The sequence below is a fragment of the Equus asinus genome, chromosome 20 (genome assembly GCF_041296235.1).
Source record: "Equus asinus isolate D_3611 breed Donkey chromosome 20, EquAss-T2T_v2, whole genome shotgun sequence".
In the NCBI taxonomy this organism is placed as follows: domain Eukaryota; kingdom Metazoa; phylum Chordata; class Mammalia; order Perissodactyla; family Equidae; genus Equus; species Equus asinus.
The window spans coordinates 50,005,274-50,023,545 of record NC_091809.1 but is presented as its reverse complement, the minus strand read 5'-3'; the positions used below and the strand labels follow the sequence as shown (position 1 = coordinate 50,023,545).

The window sequence follows — 18,272 nt, the reverse complement described above, 5'->3', positions numbered from 1 at the left end:
ATTTTTATAACATGCATTTATCATGGATATTTAAAATACATAAATATATAGACAGAGTATAAAATTATGTATATATAACTACTTAAATATTTAACTGTGTCTATCTAGATGATGACACAAGGGCAGACATGTGGTGCCCCCAGGTCCCCTTCCTCTGTCTGCAGAGATGCACAGTCGCTAGCTAGGGGCACTGTGTCACCCTGGGGAGTGAGGGAGTGGCCCTCCTGCCCCTCCTACCTCACCCCACCTGCCCCAGCCCAGTGCAGCTGAAACTTATTTGTCATGGGACAGAAACAAAGCCAGCAGCCTGGAGCACCTCCCAGCAGGCAGGCTGCACCCTTGCTCCCGGGGCTCCTGCAGCCCCCTGTCCCCAAGCTACTCCTTGGAGAACTTAGCCAGGCCACCTGGATGAACGGGTGGACTGAGCTCCTGCTGCATGACATCAGTTGGGCGGGCTCCCATCTCACTGGTCCCCTCCCATCCCTCCCACCCTGAAACCTGATCTGGCTGAAGGACTGAGTGCAGGAAAACTTGGCGGTTTCCCAGCCCTGGTGGCCCGGGCAGTGTGACACTGCGGCCTCAGAAGTTGCTGGGAGCACTGGGGAGATGCAGCTGGCTGGGACGTGAGGCTGGCAGAGTGCAAGCAGGCTGGTTCTCCGAGGGACTCACTCTGAAGGTGGCTCTGAGGCACCCCCACACCGCGGGAAGCTCACCATGCTGCTGTGGGTGCCACGGGCGCTGCTCGCCTTACTTCTGCCCATGCTCCTGGCACAGGGAGAAGGTAAGGGGACGATGCGAAAACACGCAGGACTTGGCGGGCCATCTCAGAGGTGGGGTAGGAGACGCCTGATTCCTCCAAGGGTTGAGGGAAGGGGGATTTATGGAGTGGGTGCTGCTGCAGGAAAGTCAGGGGTCTCCCACAGAGGAGCACGAGAGAACTTTAAGGCACTGTGGTCCAGCTAGAAAACTGGGGACGCTGGGTGCCTGGGGAGAGCAGAGGAGCAGAGCAGCAGCCTGCTGTATCAGAAATGCTAGACGGGTACAGGAGAGGGGCTTCCCTCCTCTTTGCCCCTAAACTATCGAATAGCAGCTGCAAGGGACTTTCAAGCTCATTTGGTCCACCGCTTCTTGTTATAAATGGGAACGCTGTGGTCCAGAGTGGGGGAGTAATTCACACAAAGACACACAGCTCATTAGAGCAGAGTGGAGACCAGAACTGTAGTGGTCCCGTTGCATGGGCTCTCAGAGCCTTCATTTGCTAAAGTTCCCTCCCGGGACTAACTCCAATAACACCAAACTTCGCTCTGCATTCCCTCCACCCAGCCTTTCCTGCCTCGTGTGGATATAGAGCGTTTTAGTCCCAAAAGGATCCATTTCCTTTGGCTGCAGACAATATTTATTCTCGGTTTGGGAAGGTTTTCTCTCCATCCAGAGCTGGTTGAAGCTGGGGCTGGGGTGCAGTTAGGATGTAATGCAGGGGCTGGACACACATGAAGGGCTCACAGGCATAGTGGTTTTCTTCCCTGTGAGCTGTCATTGGAGAAACGCAGGGGGACAGGCAGGCCCAGGCTGCCCATTATGACTGTGGTCTGGGGAGAAGACCCCCAGGCTTGGCTGAGGAGAAGCTCTGTCCCTCCCAGCAATGGCTCTTTGCTCTAAAGCCCACAAGGCCCAGTCTGGTTCCCTCCAAACCGGTCAGAGTCCCAGACAACAGGATCTGGGCCGTTGCTGGTGTCATGAAGACACACAGGGATCTGGGTTTGAATCTCAGTTCCTCCACCTGCAGGGCACAGTACTCACCTCTCAGAGGACAGAAGTGAGTAGTATGTCAACTGATATTATTCCAGAGGAGACACTCAGTAAATGGTCTGTCTTCCCTCTCTGCTTTTCTCTGTCCTGAGGGAAGCTGAAAGTTTATCAGGGCTACGCGGTGAGGGGCAGGAAGGAGAGTCTGGAGGACCAACAGGCTGCACACGTGATGGACAAGATGAGCCAAGAGGGAGTGTTGCTTAGAGGAAGCCAGGCCTGCTGGCTCCTGAGAAAGACCCTGGTCTCTCCCTGCCCGTCCCCTCACATCCCTGCACCTGTTCCCCTGTCCTCTAGGGTGCTCCCCCTTCCCCCTACAGGCCTTTTGTCTTCATATTTCTTGGCACCTTTCAGGAAATGCTCCTGCTATTTCCCAGAGGGATAACTGAGGTGACCATGACATCCCCATAGAATGGAGCTAAATCCTAGGAGTTGGGTTTTCTTGTCACTATTTGTCCTTGTAGTCCTCCTGCTTTGGGAACAATTTGGTTTCTCCTCACTTTCTCCACACCTCCCCCCTAACCCTCTCCCTAACCCCATCAAATGTGTCCACAGAGCAACCCTAGGAAGGAGACCTGGCAAAGCCTCCCCCAGGACTCTGTGTGAACGTGGAGGGGGAGGGGTGGCAGGGGACCTTCTCCAGGTGGATTTTGCAGGAGGCAGAGGCAGTGTCCCTTTTCCCTGGATTCCCACCCTCTTTCTTCGTCAGGTGCCGGCCAGGGTCAAGGAGACAATGAGGAGCCGTGCAGGTGCTGAGATCTGACCTTGGCTGAGGCAAACCCTCATACAGACTATTGGCTTAGAAATTGCGCACTTGGGGCCCCATTTTCTTGCATTTCTCTCACCTTCCAGTATCCCACATGCAGGGCAGGTTCCTGTTGGCTCCCCAGAGCCCCTCATTCGGGGCCCCACAGGCCCACCTCTTCTGGGCAGCTCCCGACTCTCGACCCTTCTCAGTCCTTGGCCGACATTAGACCCCACCCATCCTGTGTCACCTGCTTTTACAACCCAGCTCCCTCTCTCGCGTAAATGAGTGCAGAGGTTACCCTTCTGAGACAATGCCTTTGACTTCTGGCAGGAATCTCTGCAGACAAAATGCTCTAGTGATGAGAATTTCAGTCTGCGGGAGTATCTGGGAATTTCCTGAGTGGGAAGGGCGGGGACACTTTCCTTTTAATAGCTTTCAAACCAGGGCAAGAGAGCTGAGAGATTCAGGTTCTAACATCCACTTTGAACTGTTTTCTTTCCCAGCCAGGCTCAGGGGGGTGCCCCACACCCATAACACCTCCAGGCCCGCTTTGCTGAGGCTCTCAGATTACCTCCTGGCCAACTACGAGAAGGGTGTGCGACCCGTGCGGGACTGGAGGAAGCCAACCACCGTATCCATTGATGTCATCGTCTATGCCATCCTCAGTGTGGTGAGCGCTCAGCCCCAATCTGCTGGACTCAGAGGTGGGCCTTTTGGGGTGGGAGACCATGTGAGACCAAGTCACCCCCTGGGCAGCACAGTGGGCGTTCAAGTACCCACAGTACCTGTAGTCTGGCACCATGGCTCAGGGCAGACTACAGCACCCACCATCCACACAGATGCCCACACCAGAAAACTGGGGTCCCCCGTGTGGCTGCCTCTCCTGCATCCCTGCAGCCATCAGGTCCCTCATTACAAGAGTTTCTTCACACACTGTATCATGGTAACCATCTCCCTATGTAAGCTGTGTGAGGGTTCAGACTGTCCTAGTCACCACCATGCCCTTGGTGTCTTACACAGGTCCTGGGACACGGCTGGTATTACTAAATGGTGGAAGAATTAATCATAAATCAATTAATTAATCAATTCCTTCATCAATTACTGTGGCAGGGGGCTGCAATGCCCAGCAGAGGAGGTCAGACACTGTGCAGAGACAAACAAGAAGATAATTGCAGAGATGCAGGGCACCGTGTTGGGGCAGGGTGCATGGGAACAGACTTTGCAGTCGCTACTGTGGTCAGTGTGGCTACTTCAGGAAGGGAAAGTGGGGATTGGATGGGAGCGAGGGAGAGTGATGAATTTTTCACTCTATGTCGTTTTGTACCTCTTGACTTCATACTAGGGCAGGAGATAGATATAGATGTACAGATGTATATACAATATAGAAAAATAGAAAGATACATATGATATTGTTATATAAACTTTCTATTATCTCCTATTTTATTAGGTATATTATATATTTAAAATATACATAACATAATAGACGTATATAATATGCATAACATAATAGAAGGTAATAGAAAGTACATATAATTATACACACACACACACATACACACATAGGAAGTTAAGAAAGAAATCACTGTATTTCTTTCTAGGTGAGTCCTGGTAAGAGACCACTTTTCCTGGCTGGCCCTCTCCCCACCCTTTTCCTTCACTCCGCTTCCCGAGGGAACAGGGACACAAAGCAGCAGCTCCTTTTGGGGTTGGCATGTGCACGGGGACCCTCAGCCCCAGGGCCACCTTCGCTGAGCTCCCTTTCCTTTCATAGGATGAGAAGAATCAGGTGCTGACCACCTACATCTGGTACCGACAGGTGAGCAGACCAGCCCCTTGCCCACCCCACATCCTGGGACGGGGACTTACGCTTCTGGGAAGGGTTTCTCCATCTCAGGGGAGTCAGGAACCTCAGAGGCTGTGGAGAGGGAAGGGGAGGGGAGGGCTCCAGAGGCATACTCATGAGTTGCGGGCGCGGGGACTCCTCTAAGCTCAGGACTGGGAACGGAAGGAAACCTGGGGTCAGTGGAAGGGAAATCCTCCAAACCCCTCTGGTTTCTGAGGTTTCTCCCAGAATCTTGTTCAACTTCTATTGATCAAACACCTCCAGTGACGGGGAGCTCCGAAGGCAGCCACTTCACTTTTAAACAGCTCTAATTGCTAGAAAGTTCTTCCTTCTGTTAAGCCAGGTTGGACAAAACCAAATTGGGCATTTGAAACAGGACGACCCCACCCACTTAGCCCTCACATCCTTGGCCATTTCCCCACTCTTCCAGCTTCTAATGGGCGTTGGTCAGGCACTGAATGTGGAAGCTCTGAGGCCTTGGCAGCACTTCTGGTCTGGGCTGGTAGGGGAGGGCAGCACACAGTGGGGGCTTCTGTCCACAGGCTGGTCACACTCTGGCAGCCCCTGAGGCTGTGGGGAAGACATCAGAGCAGAAGGAGAAACCAAAGTGGCTGAAGAGAGGGGAGCAGGAGGATGGGGACATTGCATAGAGGTCAAACCTGAGAGATGCTCTGGGGACATGCCTGGAATATATGAGTCTCTGTAAAGTCCCTCCCCGCTCCTCCTGGGCACACTCCACCACCACCCTCAGCTCACAGGACAGGGAGTGGGGTGAAGGAAGAAGCCAGAATGCTGATCCCTGACACACCACTCCCTTCCTTCCTTAGAGTGTCCCTTAATACGGAGCATACCCCGCCTCAAGGGAGGGGAGCCAAGGAACAAGTAGCCTGGAGCTCCTTTCCTGGGACATCTGGCCTGGTCCCATCTCTGGACCTCTGGGGTCACTTGTCTGCTCCCCGCAGTGAGGGGATGCCAATCTACTATGTACCAGCCACTGTGCTAAAGAACCAGAATTAGAAACACAAACTAGACCCAGGCCCTGCCTACAAGGAGCTCACAGACTGGCAGAGGCCACAGACACCTGAATAAACAATTAAATGCAGCAAGACAGCCACTCAAGGCAGCAAGGACGACATGCCAACCGTGGGAGCAGAGAAGAGGCACATAAAAACCCAGCCTGGGGATGGGAGTCACAGAAGCTTCCTGGGGAAAGGAACAGACAGAGGCCTTGGTTAAGTCTGGAAGGATGAGGCATTCCTTGGTAAGGAAGATGGGGATTGTAGTGTGGGAGAGGAAGAAGGGCATGATGTGGACTGTTTCGTTCCATGTGGCTGGAGAATTCTAATTCTTTTTTTCGCATGACAACAAAAAAATGAGGCTAGAGAGGGAGGTGGAGACCTTTGTTGGCCAGGAGGTTTAACTTTATCCGGAGTACAAGGGGGCACCACTGAAGAATGTTCAGCAAGCGAGTGACATGAGCAAATTTACATTTTAGATCAGTCATTCTGGCAGCACAGTGGAGAGTGCATTGGTCAAAATTTAACAATAAGTGTCTCTACCCTGGTGAGGTACGTGTCATTATCCCCGCCTACATATGTGCAGACCAAGACTCAAGAAGCTATTTGCTAAGATGCCTCAGTTGGTAGATAGGGGATTCAAAACATTAGAAATCCCCCAATGAATGCTTTCCCCGGGAGAGGCTGCACCTGTCTGCGTCATATTGCATGTAGGAGTATGTGAGTACAGAGTATGTGGGGGGACTGTCAGGTATTGCTGAGCAATCTGGGTGCCACCTAGATTCCCCCAAGAAAATGCCCACCTGTTGCCTGGGCACTGAGCAGTGGAGTCGGCCTGAGTTGCCGACAACGCCCCCCCCCCCCCGAGATAGAGGGGCTGCCTGTGACCCTTCCTGCTCCTCCTCTAGTACTGGACTGATGAGTTTCTCCAGTGGAACCCTGAGGACTTTGACAACATCACCCAGTTATCCATCCCCACGGACAGCATCTGGGTCCCGGACATTCTCATCAACGAGTTGTGAGTACTGTCCTCAGAGGCTGGGCTGCCAGGTGGCTGAGGGGCTGGGAAGGCAGGGGGCAGGGAGACAGGGTCATTGCTCTTGCATTTGAGAGGTCCCACCCTCTCTTTACAGAACTGTCTGCAAAGTTGGCTTGGGCCCAAATTCCCCTTTGCTCCCCCCTCCCTTTTTCTTTTTTAAAACTCCTCTTTTCTATGCCTGATGTTGAAGGTCTGTACTTTTTCAAGGCCCCCTTTCTGGGGAGAGGAAGCCAGGGAATGAATTCACCCTGTTATAACAGCCAAAAAGGACAGCTGCCTTTTAAGGGGGACAGGACTGTTACTGAAAGGAATGAAGGCCCAGCAGTGGCCACTGCTCCTGGTCACAGTGGAGATTTGGTGCTGAGAGACACTCACACCTCTCAAGTCTCACATGTGCCTGACTGGCCACAAATTACACCCTCAATATGAAGTGTGTCCCCCCAGCCTTTACTCTCAGCAGCCAGACCCTGTCTTATTTGGCCCCAGCCAACATACCTTCTCCCCATCCTTCATGTCCCTTCAGGCTCACTGCCTGGGCTTTTGCATGCCAGGGTGGGCAGGATGGCTGGGAGACAGATGGAAGGAGAAGGTGGCCTGGGGCCGGTCGCCCTCTGCCCAGTACCCACTGCATTGCCTGACTCCAGAGGATGCTGTTGTTTATGGGGAGGAAATTGACCTAGAGCCCCACGCCCTGCATAGCTCGGGATGGAGGAATTTGGGGAAATTTCCATTTCTGGCTGGATCTCCAGTTAAACAGTGAAGTAGCCTTAGTCTTGACTTCTCATCTCTCAGCCTGATTCCACAGAAGGCTGCAGGCTCAGGACCCCGGGCTATGGCCACTCCAAGCCACAGTGGTCACTAGGGAGAGTCTAGGGGTCTGGGATCTGCTGAGAGCGTGGGACGAGGTCTTGCCGGACTTTCCTAGCTTGACCCAGTTCTTCTCAATGATTTCTCTAGTTCCTTTTTCTCCACAGATGATTATTCCCATTTCACAGGACTTCTAGGGGTGGGGAGCAAAGAGAAGCCTGAGTCAGGATGGAACCCAAGGTTCTGCTCTTCCGCCAAGCCTGCCCATTGCCACTGGGCCAATAATCCTTGGAGCTGAGCTCTGCCCAGCCTGGGTGGGTGGCAGTGTAGGGACAGCTGGGCAAGCTCCTTACAGCCAGTGGATTTGGGGTACACGGATTCCTTGCATGCCTTTTGTGGTTAGGTTACCAGGGGAATTGAGGAGAAATGCCCTCTACTGCTTGGAAAGCAGCCTTGACAATGGCAGGTAAGGAAGTCTAAGATAGACAAGAAGGTTGGAAAAGCTGAGGCCAGATGAAACGGTGCAGGTTATCCTGGTGCCTAGCCCCTCCCTGAATTTCTCTCCCTGCCGAGTTGCTCAGAGACCTTCAGACTCCCAGGGCTTGACCTGCTTCTTGAGCCTCCAAGCTGATCCCTCTTCCCTGGCCAGTGTGGATGTGGGGAAGTCTCCAAATATCCCGTACGTGTATGTCCGGCATTGCGGTGAGGTCCAGAACTACAAGCCCCTCCAGGTGGTGACCGCCTGCAGCCTTGACATCTACAACTTCCCCTTCGATGTACAGAACTGCTCCCTGACCTTCACCAGCTGGCTGCACACCAGTGAGTATATGAGCTTCGGGAGGGTAGGGGGCACAGATTGAGGGGTCCCTCGGACACCTGAGTGACCTCGGACACCAGGATGCATTCTCCCTTATTCAACTTTCTTATCACTTCTTTTCTTAATGCCGCTGAGCCTGTTTCCTCGTCCTCCAAATGGGACTAATATTGTTGCCCCTGTCACCTCCCTCAATTGTCATAAGGATTGAATGAGACAGTATGAACCAACAGAGAGACGCTCAGTAGGACCAGTTCTTTCCGATATCACAGACAGGGTCTGGCCGTAAGTGTCTCTCAGACCCACCCGCCTCTCTTCTCTACTGATGTGCCCTCCCCTCTGCGGCCAGCTATCCTCGTCTCCCGCCCAGATTTCTGCAGGAGCCTCCCGACTGGTCCCCCTCAGTCATTCTCATCCTCCTCCAAGTCACGATCCTCACAGCAACCAGGGAGATCTGAGTAAAATGCAAATCTGATCACGTCACTCTCTGCTTAAACCCTCAATGGCTTCCCAGCACTCCTGAGACAGAATCCAAGTCCTTCACCTGGCAGATAGGGAGGGCCCTGCAAACTGTGGCCCTGCCCACGGCCCTGCCAGTCCAGCCTCATCTCATGCATGCTCCCCTGGGCTCTGCTCCAGCCCAGTTGCCTTCCTTCCCAGGCCCCAAAGCCCCTTTATCTTTCCCTTTATCACATGCTGCCTCCTCTCCTAGGCCACCTTGCCCCCTCCCCCTCCCGCTGCCCCACTTCCTTTCCCACGCTACTCCTGCCCCAGCCACACCTAGCTTGGCCGACTCCTCCACTCACCTTCTAATCACAGCATCAGCATCAGTTCCTCATGGAGAACTCTTCTCATCCCCCAGACTAGGCATCCTCGTTGCTCAATTTCATATCATCCTGTTCTTCTCCCCATTCTATTGCACTGGTAAGTACTTATTCAATGTCTGCTTCTCTTCCAGACATAAACTTAGAGAGGTAGGAATATGATTTCTGGCCCACCATCAGATCGCCAGTGCAGTGCCTGGCTCAAAGGAAGGTGCTCGGCAAACTTTTATTGAGCAGATGAATGCTGGCTGCTCATGAAGGTCCAGTGAAGTGAGCATCACCCGCCCACAAAAAGGCATCCTCCATTTCTATTCTGATTTTATTGTATTAACTGTTCATGACAAAGGTAATACATAACTTCCTTGAACAAGAATCAGAATTACAAATAATCTTTGACCTTTGACTTCTACCCTCAATCCCCAACTGTTCATCAAAAACTCCCCACACCAAGATTTAATAGCTTTTATCATACACTTCATATAGCGTGTTCTTCCAGAGCCTTCTGTCCTTTGCATATACACACACACATCTATGGAAAACACGTGGAAATTATTTTATAGGTTTTTATTTTACACAAATGTATCATTTATGCTACTGCTTTTTGGCCCTTTTTAGTCAACAACCAATCTTGGACATTCCTAGTTAGTGCCTATTTGGATCTTCCTCATGAATTCTGACTGCCGGAGAAGAGCTCATCGTTTGGCTTAATAAAACTTCATTAAGCCTTTTCCTAATGGGTGGACATTTAGATCTTTCCTAATATTTCACGGTACCTGCAGACCCCTGTCCTCCTGGCGCGTGTGTATATCTGTCTCTCTAGCATAGACACAGAAAGTAAAACTGCTATGTTGTAAGTGAGGATTTTGCTGATTTTCCTAATTCATCTTTAAAGACAGGTGTCTCTATGAAGGCAAAGGTGTAGAATGTTGACTTTTGTTCATTTCCTAAGTGGGTAATTCTAGCAGGGAACTCTAGAAAGATGTTTGTAAGGGGGGTATGTGTGTCTGTGTGTGTAAGAGAAAGAGAGAGAGGGCTTTCTAATAAATGGTTTGTCTGGTTCTCTGCATTTTGCCATGTTTCCATCCAAGACTTCATTTCGCTCACCACAGCCCATTGTACCGATAGGGACAGAGTACACTATTACCTCACTTTATAGCTGAGGAAACCGAGGCTGAAGATCGAGAGCTGAGATGAGCTAAGTCATGTGGGCACAGCCCACTCCATGGCCCCCATCACAGAGTCTGGCACACCCCTGGCACTAGACTCCAGGGCTGGCTTGATCTCTCCTCTCTCAGTCCAGGATATCAACATCACCCTGCTGCGCTTACCAGAAAAAGTGAAGTTCGACAAGAGCGTCTTCATGAACCAGGGCGAGTGGGAGCTTCTGGAGGTGCTGCCTCAGTTTCAGAAGTTCAGTCTCGAAAGCAGCAACTATTATGCAGAAATGAAGTTCTACGTGAGTGGAACGGGGAGTGGGTGTGGGTACATGACGGATAGAACTACTAGGTCCTCGCTCCTGGGGAGACTTAAGGAGGCCTGTGAGGAAGAGCCCTTTTCCCAACTCCAGGGTCACACTCACCCCTTGGAGCTTCAACAGAATAGATGGGGAAACCCAGCTGAATTGTCCCTTGCTTACGCGGAACAGGCACAAGCCTGGATCCAGAGACAGAATGTGGGCTCTGTCCATTTCCTTCTCTGAGCGATCCAGGCTAAAAGCTCCATGAAGCAGGGGGTCTGGGATGGGGTGGCGGCTCCTGGGTGCAGAACCTGTCTGCCGCAGGCTCCCCGTGAGCTCCTCTCCTGGTCTCAGGTGGTCATCCGCCGGCGGCCCCTGTTCTATGCGGTCAGCCTGCTGTTGCCCAGTATCTTCCTCATGGTCATGGACATCGTGGGCTTCTACCTGCCCCCGGACAGTGGCGAGAGGGTCTCCTTCAAGATCACACTCCTCCTGGGCTACTCAGTCTTCCTGATCATTGTGTCCGACACGCTGCCGGCCACCGCCATCGGCACTCCCCTCATTGGTAAGGCCCACTCCTGGGGAAGAGCTCAGTGTGGCTGAGGAATGAAGGGACCGCCCCTTCCCACTTCCTCTGTGTGTCCCCCCCTCCTTCCCTGGGGTGCACAGGTGTCTACTTCATCGTGTGCATGGCTCTGCTGGTGATAAGCTTGGCTGAGACCATCTTGATCGTGCGGCTGGTACACAAGCAAGACCTGCAGCAGCCCGTGCCGGCCTGGCTGCAGCACCTGGTTCTGGAGAGAGTCACCTTGCTCCTTTGCCTAGGGGAGCAGTTAACCTCTCAAAGGCCCCCCGCCACCTCCCAAGCCACCAAGACTCATGACTGCTCAGGTGAGAGAGGGAAAGGCAGAGTCCCACACGAAGGGGCCCCTTCTGGCCTGGAAGCAGGGATGTGGTGGAGAGTCCCTGAAGGGCGTGCCATGCCTGGGAATTGGGTGCTGTCCTGCACACAGTGTTCCACGCCTGGCCTCGTTGGGAGGGGACAGACTTCAGCCAAAGGCACCGATTGGACTGTTTCTTCACGTTCACATCCTCTCATCAGCCCGGGTGTGGATGGAGAAGAGGTAGGAGTCCCAGAGGCTGAGCATGTCAGGAGCTGAGACCTCTGAGCTGAGAGTGGCCTCTCTCTGAGATGGACCCAAAAGTGGGTCAAATGGATGCCCCTCGGGCAGTTACTGGACTCTTTGCTTCGCCTGCTTAAATACTGCAGCCAGGATTTCTAAAACTCTCTTTCTAATGAGCTCAAAGACCCCGGCCCTTAGACTTCAAACACCTATGAGGCAGAGAGACAGGGGTACAGAGGGACCCTCAGTGTGGAGCTTACGCCCCTGGGGAGCTGTTGCAGCCACATTGGTTGGGGTCGGGGAGGCGTTGGCTGGTTTTTTGAGGTGCTTTGGGCAGGCTCCTGCAAAGCACTTTCTGTGCTTTCTCACAGGTAGTCCTCACAGCGACCCAATAGGATGCTCATTCTCAGTTTCGAAACGGAGGACACAGGCCTAGAGAGGCCAGAGATCCTGCCCTAAGTCACAGAGCCAGGAAGCAGGAAACTGTGATTTGCATCCAGCCAGGCCCACCTGCCTCTAAACTAGCATTTTAACTCTTTCATCCCACTCCACTGCTTTCTGTCCTCCCTCTGGCTAAGGCCAGGCCTTCTATAGGAGATGTTTGGTTAATCTAAGACCTTCCCATCATGAGCTCCTGAGCTAGTACACCAGCCTCAAGCCTAATTTCACTGCTCACCTGGTCAAGGCAGCCACATCTGCAGGTGTATTTTCTGGTACAGGACCTGGAGTCATGGAGAGGAGGGCAGTAAGGCGTTGTGACACAGCAGAGAGAGCAGTGGATTCAAAGTCCAGATACCTAGGCCCAGGTGGCCTCACTATTAAACGATGCGCCAGCTGTGGGACTACAGGGTAGTCACTTAACCTCTCTGAGCTTTAGCACCTTCATATAAAAAGTACAGAGAGTAATCACTCCCACTCTACCTTTCTTGTGGGGGCTATTGTGAGACTCAAATGAAATAGTGGATATCAAATTGTTGGGGAAAGCCCATGGGTTAAAAAAAAATACATGGGAAGGATAAACACCAAATTCATGATCTTGGTGACCTGGGGAGGGGACAGAGGATGTGACTAAGGATGGGTATACAGGAATCTTCAACTGTATTGGCTCCCTTTATTTGCTTAAGTTGGCAGGTGGGTATGCAAATACGTAAGTTATTCTCTATACTCTTTATGTCTGAAATTGTTCCTAATAAAAATTTCTGCAGACCACGGAAACATAAGGGACAGCATTCAGCCACTTGGCTGAGCCTCCCTCCCTTGCAAATGTTCTGCCCTTCTTCCAGAGGTGGGAAACCACTGCAGCCATTTGGGAGGACCCCAGGACTGTGAGAAGACCCCAAGGGGCAGAGGCAGCCCTCCGCCACCGCCGGGGGAGGCCTCCCTGGCTGCGCGTGGGCTGCTGCAGGAGCTGGCCTCCATCCGGCACTTCCTGGAGAAGCGAGATGAGAGCCGAGAGGTGGCCCGGGACTGGCTGCATGTGGGCTCCGTGCTGGACAGGCTGCTCTTCCGCATCTACCTGCTGGCGATGCTGGCCTACAGCGTCACCCTGGTCACGCTCTGGTCCATCTGGCAGTATTCCTGAGTGGCTACAGCCCAGCATGGGCGGGGCGAATGGCGCTGGTTAGGATGGGGATGGGGGAATTTCAGGGCCCAGGGGATGCCAGGGACGTTCTCGAAACACATAAACGGTTCCATCTCTGGTTCCATTGCTAGTTCATCTCAGCAATCCTGAACCGGGGGCTTAACCCTTCCCCAAAAACCTTGGTGTTCAAGACCCTTACATCCTCCCTCCCTCCCCCACCTGCTCATCATGGCTTTAAAACATGCTGTCTTAGATCAGAAGAAACCCATACATCTCCTAACTTCAACTCTATTTATGTATCAGGTTTCAATTTCCCTATTGGCACTTCCCTGAATAAGGCACTTTGGAATTCTGCTCATCTCCCTCAGCCTTGTTTTTAGATTGAAGGCAAACAATGCTGCTGCACAGGCCCGATAACTCTGCGTCAGGTTTATCCGACCTTAAGGGCACCTTCTTCACCTCACCTGTGGCCACTTCCCTGAATTGCTCCATCAGATGGTGGGGGTGGGGGTGGGCAGGGGTAATAAAATACGGTGAAGCTCTAAACTCTCTTCTTGACTGTTTGTCAGCAGCTGGGTGGGTAGAAGAAGAGGTTTAAAGTTACTGGTGGAAATGAGATTGGGGAATTATCTGTGATTTCAGTTGTTCAATGCTCCCTGCCTCAGGGAATTGGGAGGTGATCAGATAGTGGCTATTAGGAAGAAGAAACAAGAGGAGGTGGAATTTAAGGTGCGAGGGTCAGGACCATGAAAGCTTAGCAGTGGAGAGGTAGGGAGGGGGAAGCTCAGTTCTGTGACCTCTAGGAAGATGCTGGAAGTGTTCTTGCAGTCCTGTTATCATTCTGGGCTCCTGGTCTCTCCGCGAAGCTGGGAGCAAGCTCTCTCCCTGCAAGAGGATCCAGCTAAGGAGACAGGAACATCAGCACCATGGCCAGCACCAGCCGGTTTGGTGTTTGGAAGACAGGGAAAGCCAAGGCTTTTTATCTATCCCCTTTGGGAACTCTTGGCAGCCAGCCACTGGCACGTGCACCAGAAGGAGGACCATGAGGCAGACAGAATTGGGGACATGGCCTTTGATCTTACTTCTCATATCCTGGCCCCCTCTCCCAGTCATTAGGGTTTAAGATGTGCTGAGAAGCACCCCAACTCTATCACTCTACCCACCTAACAAGCATTCAGAGGAAAGGATGGCAGAACCCACCAAGAGTAACCTGTGTTAGTGTCTGCTACATTTGCCTGGGGCTTTGGTCCTCCCTTTCTCATTCCAGCCTTATCCCTCTCCCTGTCATGGGCTGCCTGTCACTCAGAGGAAGCCACGGTGGACAGAGACTGAACATTGCCAGGCTAAAGGGAAAGGACGCAAAAGGAGTATCTGGGACAAGTTGCTCCAGGCTTGCCAATTATAAAGCGTTCAGCATAGAACACCTGACACTGTACCTTCCCTTGACCCCAAACTCTGCAGTTCTAGTTCACAGACTGTCCCAGGAGGCTGAGTGGAGGGTAGACCTTGGGCCCTTGGGAGCTTCATGTCTGAAAGAGCCTAGAGGCTGAGGAAGGGTACTTGTCTGGTGTAGCTTCTATCAGCTTCTCCTCACCCCAACTTCCCTAGCACGCAGCAAGAACTCAGTAAATATTGTCTAACTGGCTGCTAGTTCCTAAGATGAACTAGGAGTGAGGTTTCATCTGTTGCCTCCACCCCAGACATATGTGCTTTTGCTATTGGTTAGGGATTCTATATTTATCTTGTTTTGTTGATGGGTAGGTATTAGGGTCTCCCAGCAAAAAGCAGGAGATTGTGGGGCTGGAGACTGGTCCCATTCACAGCTGTAGCCTCCTGGTGAGCAGAGATTGGGCTAAAGATGGAGACTGTTTATCTCTACTCTCTCAGGATGGTCCCAACAGCCCATACTTTGGAGCCTGGTCTTAGGTCCAAAAGCTACCCCACTCCACTAGGATTTACTGGGGCCACTCATACTACTAGAAGATTCTCATGTCTCAGGCCAGAGAGAGAGAAAGGTGGACAGTGTGGCACTGCTGACGCACCACTAGTGAGTAAGTGGGTGGCTATTGACAAAGCATCCAACTAGAGAGCTAGTAAGACACTAATCAACCTATTGATTCCCCATCTCCCCTCCCCACCCTCCGCCGACAATCAATGCGGCAACAGAGCCCAGAAGTGAGGCAGCCAATTAACTACCTCAGGAATTAGCCGCCACGTGTAACATCTTCTGGTCCAATAGCCACAGCCAATCAGCTCATCGATCCAGCATCCAGGCTGTGCTGCCCAGGGGTGGGAAACTGAGGCCCAGGGCCAGAGAATCCCCCAGTGGACTAACTCTCATCCATCAATATTGGTCTTGGTCTTCTCCCAAGGAGACCTTTACCCTGTCTAGGATGTGAGAACACCCAGAATCTCTCTCCCTGCTGTTATATCCTTCTCTCCTCCCACTGCTTCAGTTCATCCCCTCCCCTCTGTCCCAAGCAGAGAGAGAACCAGAAGCCACCCATGTCTTCATCTGAGCTTCCGAGAAGCTTGCCGGCTCTCGGCTCATCTCCACTCCTCTCCCTCAGCCTTCTCTGGTCACCCACGATTACTCCCAGTCTTCACCTCCTTTTCCCATCCACCCTGCTTTCCAAACCTGTCATTTCTACTCAAAAGATTCCATTAAAGGTCTTGAAAGTGCCAGGCTGAAGCCCCACAGCCCTCTGCAGTGCTCCAAGCTGTGGAGCCCGTGGCCACCATCCTGGGAGATGCCAGCCTGCGCATAGCGACCTCAGGGCCCCTCGCAGGATTAGACACTCCACTGCTTTCGGAATGCTCCAGGGAGAGTAATTGAGCTCAGAGTCAGGATACCGGCTTAGGGGAGATTTCCCTGAGAGACCAGGAGGGAGGAAAAGTTGCCTGTGGGGTGAAGGTGGGGGAGGTGTGGTTCAGTGTTCCGGAGCCAGATCCCCTCCCTCCCCCATCTCCCTCCAGCCTCTGAATCAATACGTTTTGAATCTAATCTAATAACAGAGATTTAACGAGGCGATAATGCCTGTGGAGCGGCCAGCGCTTTGTCTCTCCTTTCAGGCGGCAGCTGGGGCCCATTATCGGGGACAATGCCCCATGCTAATCACTCCCTCTCTCCTCCGAGTGTTTGGGGAGGGGTGGTGGGCAAGAGAGGGCAGCTCCTCCCATGATTGGAGGGGAGTGGATGGATGGAAGAGGCGGGAAGATGTCAAGAAGGGTCTGGACGGGCCCCACACAATTGTCTTGACCTGACACCAATTCGCTGGCCTTCTCCCCCGGCCCACACTGTCTGCCCTGACCATCAGGCTCAGGAGCCCTAACAGCGCACACCAACAGCAGATAATTAACCATCAGCTGCAGTACCAGTGGCTGGGAGTTGGGTGGGTTTTGTTGGGGTTTTTTCTCATCTTTTCTCTAACTTGGTCCTCTATAATTTAAGCTCTTCCATTAAGGCCTGTGATTGGCCAGCCCTGACTGTCATGGTTAGAGAATTAAACCCTGGTTTTAGAGACGAGAAGCATGCTCCACATCCTCTCTCTCTTCTATCTGAGACCTTATAAACGGGCTTGACCTGCAGGAAGAGGTATAGACGTTAGACTGCGGGAAGAACTTCCTGACAGTCATATTCCTGACATGAATTAGATGGGAAGTCTGAAAGGGAAGGAATGGAATCTCATTGCCTAGAAGGCTTTAAAGAGAGACCTTCATCCAGGCTGGAAGGGACAGACCTGGGAGGAGAGTCTGCCTCAATCTCCACTATCAGAACTTGAGTCGGGAGGGAGCCCAGAGCTGGGACTCCTGAAGCTCGGCCACTCCCATTCCTTTTTGCAACCCATTTACCAGGGACAATACGAGTGCCACACAGAGTGGGCTGCCCCAGATTCGAATTTTGTCCCTATCACCTGCTAGCTGTGAAACCTTGGACAAGTACTTAACTCCTCTGTGCCTCAATCTTCTCATCTGGAAAATGGGGATCATATTCATACCCGTCTCATAGATGTTGTGGGGCACCATGCTCTCAACATGGGGCAAAAGCCCAGGGAAGTCAGAAGGCTGGAGTAGAGAGATGTCTAGTGGCATATCAGTGCCCCCTCGGTCTGCTCACATTACGTTCCGAATGGGTCTACATCCTATACATCTGTGTCCTTTTTTCTCCCCTTGCTACTCCCTCTACCTTGCCCCTGCACATTCCCGAGCTCCTTTGCACAGAGCTCCTGCCTAAAACCACAGCTTTGAGCTCCTCCCTTGGGAAAGCGTATGAATTGTAAGCACAACTTGGGTGGACTCTCCTGATGCCTGGCTGGGTCTCTCCTATTCAATTCCCCCTCCTCTGTCCCTGTCTGCAAAGAGAACTAACCTCTCAGCAGAGGGACACATCATGAGTATGACAGCCAGGACTACGGGAGCCTAAGAATTCACTTCTATGTCCCTGGGAGAACCCCACTCTCAAGACTCAGAAAAAAGTACTCTCCTAAGGCCCAGAATGAGGTGCCGATCTTTGGCCAAGGGCAGCCACAACCCTATCCTTCTAAATTCTTTCCACAAGGTGGCAGCAAAGTCCAGAAATTCTATGGAGAGGCCTTCATGAAACATTATTTGCCCCCTTCTCTCTCCCCTCCTCCCAAAAATGTCTGCATCCCTTTCTAGAGGCCTCTGAAGCCCCCTTCTTTCAAAGCCAGCTCTTCCCTTTTGGCAAGCACTGAGGATCCTGTTCCAGAGTGCTTGGAGCCCTGCTCGGATGCTCTGGGGAGAGGCTAGCCCACCGCCCCGTGCCATCACACAATTGTGCCCACACTGATCCCTGAGAAACTGCCCCTCTTGCTTCTGAGCTCAGGCCTGGACCCCACACTAAGTCACACACTTAGCTGCTTTTCCCCTTTCTGCTTAGATGATGAAGATATTGATGCCTGATGGTAAAAAAGCTGTTTCACTCAAAACCCAGACATATACAGGTACACAGAGGACTCTGCTTTTCTCTTCTGCCCATGTCTCTGGGGCCTCAACTCCAACGCACCCCACACCAGCTCTGAGATGGTCCTCAGTGGTCTCAGGAAGAGAAGGATGAGAGTAAGGTGCTGCCCAGAGCAGGAGAGGGGAGGGGTAGGGTCAGTAACTAGATAGGGAGGGTGGGACCCTGAGAGAGCTCATCCAATGGCTCCAGGGTAAGGACTGAAGAGACTACATTGGTCCAAATAGGGTTA

General features: G+C 52.3%; 1 protein-coding gene across 1 annotated transcript; it reads left to right on the top strand.

Annotated features, from left to right (window-relative positions):
• Positions 1-523: 523 nt before the first annotated feature.
• Positions 524-13,602, top strand: LOC106840340 (5-hydroxytryptamine receptor 3A). Its single transcript, XM_014855727.3, has 9 exons — positions 524-781; positions 3,058-3,224; positions 4,326-4,370; positions 6,322-6,431; positions 7,909-8,078; positions 10,193-10,353; positions 10,708-10,918; positions 11,023-11,244; positions 12,761-13,602. Exons 1-9 carry the CDS (start codon positions 715-717, stop codon positions 13,057-13,059), a joined length of 1,452 nt encoding a protein of 483 aa, XP_014711213.2. The 5' UTR covers positions 524-714; the 3' UTR covers positions 13,060-13,602.
• Positions 13,603-18,272: the final 4,670 nt, after the last annotated feature.